This window comes from Aplysia californica, unplaced genomic scaffold (genome assembly GCF_000002075.1).
Source record: "Aplysia californica isolate F4 #8 unplaced genomic scaffold, AplCal3.0 scaffold00290, whole genome shotgun sequence".
NCBI lineage: Eukaryota > Metazoa > Mollusca > Gastropoda > Aplysiida > Aplysiidae > Aplysia > Aplysia californica.
This window is the reverse complement of record NW_004797560.1, coordinates 514,327-522,561: the sequence shown is the minus strand read 5'-3', so window position 1 is coordinate 522,561 and position 8,235 is coordinate 514,327. Positions and strand designations below refer to the sequence as shown.

Below are 8,235 nucleotides of genomic sequence, written 5' to 3'. Positions count from 1 at the left end.
GTGTGACCACAGTCAGCCAAGAGATGCTTGCTAGCTGGACAGGTGGGGGTGGGGGGGGGGCTTGCTAGCTGGACGGGAGGGGGGTCCAGATTTCTCAAAGAGCGGTGTTAGTATGTTTGTCAGCTCAAATTCGAAGACTAAATGGAGTGTTTCAGAGCGGGTATGTGCTCTCTTGACCAATCTCTAGAACAGTAGAACAGAATTGAGGGTGATCAACTCATTTCTTTCCGGCCCCGTCGTCTTCATGACAAGGGTGACAGCTTGATCATTTCTCTTGAGTTTCAGGTCTGCAACGGATTGTCCATTCATTCTTTCAAGAATAGCTTGGCCCACTTCTTTTGCTGTGTCTACATTCACAGATTCTGCTGCAGTCCTTCCGTTTGAGAGACTTTTCAAAGTGCCACACATGTTGAATGGATTCGTCTCTGGAAGAAGGTGACCTGTGTTTTGGTGTCTTGATGGTCCATTTTCTGCCTGGCTTTGCTGACTTCCTTGTGCTGCTCACTTGTCACAAAAGCCACTCCTAGATCATTTTCTGCATAGATTCATTGACATGAGCGCAAGCTGGCATGCTCAACAACCAAATCGAGCGCTCGCTGTCACCCATGCCCGAGCCCCTGAACAATCCGCCAACACTCTGTAGACTGCGCATTTGTGTTTGCTTTATGACTAAGTCCAACGACAGACCAGCCCAGTAACAGTCTGTACGTCTGATGATGTTATGGCCATCCTTGAATCGCTGGAACACTTGTGATTGGCTCTCCTCCAACTCCAGCATCTGCTGTAGATACAGCCTAGCAGGAAGCACTTGTGATTGTGCTCTGAAGCCTCCAACTCCAGCATGTCCTGCTGTAGATACACTAGCAGATGGAGAAGAAAGTTGCCAGTCCTCCCAGCTTTGATGGAACGCTGAAAAATCTCGACCATGTCCATTACTGAAGCCACAGTCTGCCTGTTCTGTATGATGACAGTTCCTCTTTGCGCTTCTGCAGCTCTGTGGAAATTTGTGATAGCGCTTCAAGGGTATCCCCATCCGGCGTGACGCTGCCTCCCCCCTGTAGCAGTTTTTCAAGGAAGGTTGCAGCAATACATGTATGCAAGAGTATGTTCCCAGTGGTGGCCTGTGCTATCTCTTTAGAAGGATGAGTTGATGCTGTGGGGAGAGCGAAAATAAAATTCACTCATCGGAAGTTCAACTTAAACGTTGGGACCTGTAAAGAATATTTATAGAGGTGCTAGGATCCAAGAAAGTGTTCAAGTTAACCGAAAATCAACTCAGCGAGTGGAGTCGACTGTATTTATTACTCAGAGTTTCAAATAAAAGTGTTGGACCTGATGTGTAGGACAGAATTAGAATCAGACACTAACGATGTAGATAATATTTATTCTTTTATAGTATTTATTTTCTCTACATCAGGCTTTTTTGTCATGTGCATTATTCCAGATCATGTGTGAATGTGTTTTGTTTTCAATCCCTTATAATGCCTTTAAAAAACCTCTAAGAACTATTCTCTTGTACTTTCTAGTCAGTAAAGTAAACATTAATATAATTTACATAAAAGTAATTTTTAAATTATACTCACAGTTTATCTTCTACTTTTCGCCCTATTACTCTCTATAGAAAATACACTTCTGTATTATTAAACGGTACTTGACACATTTTTAGATTCTGTTACATGGTATTATTGCTATTGTTGTTGTTTCATGTATTTTGTCAAAAGAATGGTGTTTGTGGTCTAGTGGTTAGGCTATTGGGCTCCAAACTGAAAGGTCATGGCTTCGGACCCCATCAGGGGCCCGACGGTTTGGCTTGTGAAAAACACTTTACACGAATTTCCTCACTTCATCATGGTGACAAGAGGCTCATTGTTCCTGTCTCAATTTAACTGTTGTCAATAATAGAAGTGAAAGATCTTATCAGTTTTCTTAGTTTAGTAACGAAACACTTTGGATGCTTGCTCTGTATTGTATGCCTCCCAAGCAACCAAGAATGTTTTGTTTTGCAGATGTGCTGGAGTGTATAATACATTTAACAATAGAATTGCTTTGGGCATGTTATTCTAGAGCATGAATAAAATGCCCTAGATCTATTGACCGTATCCGTACGCCTTGGGGTCATTGTGTACCTCCGGGGTTGTATTCTTCACATTTTATACTTCTAGTACGAAGATCTCGTTAAAGCTTTCAGTATTTCTCAAAGAATCATTTTGACCGACTGCTTTGCAAAATGTACGGATCGGATTAACGAGTAAATTTCCTCTTTGGAAAGTGATGGCACAGAGTTCCCCCATGTTGTATGGATACGATAGTAAAACATAAAGTACGGATAGGGTTAATAAATAAATAGTAGTACTTTTGTCCCACGAGAAAGACAAAGAGATCATACCTTCGAGAGAGCGAAGACTCTCTGCTGTGAATACACGTAGACCTACAATGGTACTATTTCATCATACAGAATCCCTATCATTGATCACCAACAATAACGAAAAGACACTTCTCAAACGCACATTATACATGCATGTATAATGCACCGCAGAAGCATGACTCATTGACTGTTCCTTGACGTTGGGCAATCGGGGCTATAGATCTACGTCATAGCTATCATGGTACAATTACAATGTACATTGTAGTGCTAGGGGCTGTGTGGAACCCCGATGAACCTCCAGCCCGGCGTTCCACCAACTTCATGCTCTTCCCAAGGGTGATATATATATATAACATTATGCAAAATTTATTGGGCCAACAGAGTCAAAGTCAAACCTCGTTAGATCTATTTATCGCCTACTTTGGGACGAGCATGAAGTCTGTGGCGCTGCGAGGCTGGCGGTATTTTTAACTTAAGTATTTAATTTCAACGGTACCGGTAATCTTGTGAGGCTAATAAGCATGTCTTCCATAGCATCGGCTGTCCAGCGTCAAGAAATGCAGTGAAATAAATCAAAAATCAACTGACTAATCCGTTTGAAGAGTGAATTGTGTAGTATGTTGGTTGAATGAGACCATCTAAGATTCTCTCTCTCTCTCTCTCTCTCTCTCTCTCTCTCTCTCTCTCTCTCTCTCTCTCTCTCTCTCTCTCTCTCTCTCTCTCTCTCTCTCTCTCTCTCTCTCTCTCTCTCTCTCTCTCTCTCTCGCTCTCTCTCTCTCTCTCTCTCTCTCTCGATCTCTCTCTCTCTCTCGATCTCTCTATGGCACAATCATGTGCATGTATAAATTTGCGTGTGTGTTTGTGTGTGTTTGTGTGTGTTTGTTTATTATTTAATTTGAGTAAAGAGGAGCACATCAACACCATGATGACTGTTCACAGTGCTGGGAAAAGTTAAAAAAAGAGACAGTGAGAAACAACACGAGGACAGTACAAAGTAGGCTACATGTAGTAGAATCTACAGCAGGATCTACCACTCTCCTTCAAAAGTCAAACCACCTGCATGCCTGCGCTTATTTTTGTACTTGACGTGTGTGCGTGCGCGCGCGCGCGCGTGTGTGTGTGGGGGGGGGGCTCTTTGTATGATCTTAAGTAAAGAGAAGCTCATCAGCAGAATAACAGAAGGAAAGCAAGACAGGAAGACAGGAGCAATAGAGAATATAGTTTTTAGAAGAAGAAGAAAAAAAAACAACAAGCATTATATTAAACGACAAAGAGGGTAATATTACTAATGTCAGCAAGCATGTTATTAAGAAAAGATGGGAAAATTATTTCCAAGAACTTCTCAACTCAGACGCGTGCCACGGACAACAAGAAAAGTTCCAACCATCATGGAGAGCTATCCACCCTTATTTCTCAAATCAAAAAGGCGCTCATCAAAACCAGCCCCAAGAATAAAGTCCCAGGACCAGATGACATCGCAGTGGAAGCCATTAGTTAGAGCTTGTGGAAACACCGGCGTAGGCTTCTGTGGCTGAGGTGAATTTTCAATAGAGCCTGGGAACAAAGGAATGCCCAGAAGATTGGCAAAGAGCCATTGTATAGTGGTCCCATTATGGTAAAAGTGAAATAAAGGCAATAAACGGAAGTGCACAACGTACAGAGTACAGAGGCATCTCTTTATTAAGTCACGCAGAGAAAATACCGGTATACGCAAAGATACCAGATTGTAGAGAGAAATCTGAGCAAAGGTAATTTTGGATTCCAAAAGGGATGAGGATGCACTGATGCTGTACTCGCATTAAGACAGATAGATATAATATACCTCTTCGAGAAAACAAAGAATCCAACATCGACTTTCTTGACCAGGAGAATGCTTTTGAGAGTAAACGATGCACAACTCTGGAAGACACTCAAAAAGTATGGCGTCAGAGGAAAAATGTTAGATAATGTCAGAGCTCTACACACCAGCCAGCAGCAGAAGCTCAGAAGAACGAAGGAAAGTAAGATTTGGAGTACGACAAGGATGCGTTCTATCTCCCCTCCTGTTTGTAATGAACTTCTATTCGCGGACGACCAATGTCCCATCATCCAAACCAACAAAGCCTCCAAAATCACCCTACCGAAATGAACAACAGCTGCGAGAAATTTAGCATGAAAATAAGCCCATAAAATCAGAAGTTATGAAAGTGAGCCAAAACCGTAGTCCCTACATCCATGCCAATAGTAAACAACTGAAACAGGTGAAGGAGTTTGATTTGAATGGCAGTAATTTTTTCTGAAAACGGGTCCTTGGACAGAGAAATAGAAATGCTAATTCAGAAAGCCAACGCTGTCACCTACCAGCTCGCACCCCTCCTATCTCACCCAAACATTTCCATGGACACAAAGAGACAGCTTATCTCCTCAATTACATGTACCAAAATTATACTACCAGTGCCAGACCTGGACATTAAGTAAAACGCATAGCAAAATCATCGCATGCGAAATGAAATATCTCCGCAAAACCCTTTACATCACAAGACGATACAGGCAGAGAAATGAAGAACTAAGAGCAGCTGTCGGCATTTTGTCTTGCCTGCATTACATAGAAAGACAGTAAAATCATTTGGCCACTTGTTAGCTGGTAGGTATGCCACCTGGCCAGCCAGCCAGCCCCGAGAGCCCACCAAGCACTCAGGCTAGGAAGAGGAAGGCCACGCAAAAGGTGGATCGAGGATGCCAAAGAAACCCTGAGAAAACATAATATCCCAACTGAAAGAGTCTCAATTAAAGAGCTGCGGGAGCTGGCACTACCAAAAAAACTGCATCTCCCCTCGACGCTTAACGGCAACAGAGGGTGAAAAGTAAAAGTAATAGTAAAGTATACATGCTCACGCCCACATTCACTTTGCCAATATTTTTCCTTTTGTTCACTGTCGTAAGAAAATAGCAGTTATATATATCTATACAATTTAATCATATTATTACTACTTTTTTTTAGTACGCATAAAACCAATTATGAAAAAAATTCTCTCTCTCTCTCTCTCTCTCTCTCTCTCTCTCTCTCTCTCTCTCTCTCTCTCTCTCTCTGATCTCGCACTCTCAAAGCGAACGGAATAATTCCAGAGTTGAGCATAGCCTACTGTGGTATGCAACCCCCCCCCCCCCCACACACACATTTTGCTTCCATGGTGTGGTTTTAGGATACCGGGTACTACAGTTTTCAAGGTTAACATGCAAGTGTCTGCAACGCCTACAAATAATGTACGATTTTTAAAAAAAAGTATAAATATATATTATTTTTTTTTAGAGAAAGAAAACGAGACGGTGGGGGTGAGGGCGGGGATATAATATAATATAATATAATATAATATAATATAATATAATATAATATAATATAATATAATATAATATAATATAATATAATTTACATGATAACTGGACGGACCGACAAAAAGGAAATACATTTTAAGGATGATTAATAAACCCCCCCCCCCCCCCGAAAAACCCTTACAACAAAATCAACCAAACAACTACGAACAAACAGAGCAAAGTGAGTGGTTAATTTGGTGGACGTGCTCTGATAACGTGTGTTTTGCTCCTTTCTTTACTAGCCTAACACATCTAATCGTCGGCACTTATAAAAATATGACCGTATTGTGTTGCAAGTGCCGTAAAACTCAACAAAAAAACAACAACCCCACAACTAAACTAAAACAAAAAGAACACACACACACACACACAAACAAACACACACACACACACACAAACACACACACGCACACACACACACAAACTCTAATAGCCCCAAAACAACCTTATTAGAGTATTATCTTCAAAGTTCAAGGGAGATACATGTAGTTGCAATTTTACACGATTTTGTATTCGACGATGCTACGTCCCATTTTTATAAAAGCTCGACCTCGCCTCAAGTCTTTTCGCTTGCTAGTCCACTAGCTAATCGCATAGTATCCGCCTTTCTTTCGACACTCGCGTCATTGCCTCACTGCTATATCCGGAATTTATTACGTTTCATCTTCTAATCGACCCATTCGCAAGGAGCTTAGACTGTAAAACTCCTTGCCCATTCGTCATTCGCGCGACCTATCCGCATAAACAGCAGATCTCTGGCCGTCTGTGGTATTGTCATCGGATTTTCCAGTTTTGACGCACACATGCGCTCACTAATTATGACTAATAGAAGACTAGGCTATTATAGGGTGTAGTAGGCCTACAACAAGCAAAGATTCTCCAGGTACAAGTTTACTATACAGTTTGATGACTGTTCATTATTCACTCAACTGTTCACTAGATCTAGTGTTCACCCTCATGACTGACTATCCCAATAATCCCACTCGCTTTAACTATTAACTTCTCCCTCTTTACTCTTTACGTAGGCTTATCGGAAGCCAATCCCATATCCTCGAAATAAATCCTGTCCAATCCAGTATTTTTATTTCAATAGAGCATTTCCCGTGCGAAAACGAGTCACTCTCCTGCGAACGCGGAAGTGCAGATTGAAGAAGCAAAGCAAGTAAACATGTCGGCGTTTCACTACAATTTCGCTATTATTTGCCGTGTGCCCAACTCTCTGAAAAACAGGAGCGTTGGGTCGGATAATTATCCAAACGGTGTTGATGTAGAGAAAGCGAGACAAGAGTATGAGACGATCAGGGAAGTTTTGAAAAATTGTGATATCAACATCATTGAACTTGTCGAAGATGAAAGCTACCCCGACTGCTGTTTCGTGGATGACACCGCAGTGGTCATAGGAAACACGGCGTTGATAGCCCGGCCTGGACACAGTTCAAGACAAGGAGAAGTAAGTCTAAAGATTAAGTATACTAGATCTACACCTTCACATAGTTCATTATTGTACCTGGTACTTACTGTAAATGTTCATGTAGTGGTCTAGGTCTAGAATCTAGAGGTGCTGAAAGTGAAAGGAATCAAAAATCAAAATTTGACAAAATGAGTCAATGACTGTCACTGTCACAAAGTGAAAATAGCCCTACTAGATATCTAGATTCTAGATCTAGATCTAGATCTAGATTCTAGCTAGAATCTAGAAAAATCTAGAGATCTAGAATCTAGCAGGGCTCCCCTTTTCAGGCCAACTTTTAGAGGTTCCTTCATCCTTTCGTTTGGCTGTCGTCGGTCGTTATTTTGATTGGTTGTTTAAAAACCATTCAAGAGTAAAATTTTCCATAACAGAACCAATAAATAGCTTCAAAAAGTGACGCTATATGCTCAAAAGATAAGTTTTCCCCCAAATCGACAATGGTCGCCTCCCGCTCTCGAGAGCTGGCCCGCCCGTTGGCGATTTTCGCTGCCTCCCGCGCTCAGCGGAGTGAGAGAGGGAGGCGAGTTTTGTCACCTGGAGCGCTCAGTGACAGGGGTCCTATGATGCTCAAAACAACAAAAAAACGGGTGAGAGTAGACGGTCGTCGTTTATTCTCACCCGGGGTGAGAGTAGATCTAGTAGAATCTAGATCTAGATCTAGAGTCTAGATCTAGATCTCAATTTATTCTCACCTGGGGTGAGAATAGTATCAATTTTATTCTCACCCCGGGTGAGAATACAATATTATCCTCACCCCGGGTGAGAATACAATATCCAGTTTATCCTCACCCCGGATGAGAATAATCACTCCGCTTTGGTTTACTATCTTAAAAAGTTAAGGGGTATTTTACACTCTTGTTTTAGAAACTTAAAGGGTAATTCAATTTTATGGTAAGATTTTTTGCTTGTAAAACTCACATTATACGTGCACATTCACACAGCTTACAGACACACACAGAGTGACTCAGTGACCATGACTATAATTGAATGCTTACGATTTTTATTTAAAACTTAAGAAATAAATAAGTAATATTGACTAGAATTAGAG

The 8,235-nt window shown here is 41.4% G+C and overlaps 1 protein-coding gene across 1 annotated transcript in view; it reads left to right on the top strand.

The window, feature by feature from the left end:
• The first annotated feature begins 6,801 nt into the window (after nucleotides 1–6,801).
• LOC101862355 (N(G),N(G)-dimethylarginine dimethylaminohydrolase 1) overlaps nucleotides 6,802–8,235 on the top strand; it is a 23,609-nt gene continuing 22,175 nt past the window's right edge. Inside the window, exon 1 of the mRNA XM_035970582.1 lies at nucleotides 6,802–7,166. Coding sequence (XP_035826475.1) covers nucleotides 6,885–7,166 — 282 coding nt within the window. The 5' untranslated portion in view covers nucleotides 6,802–6,884. The remainder of the gene's footprint in view (nucleotides 7,167–8,235) is intronic.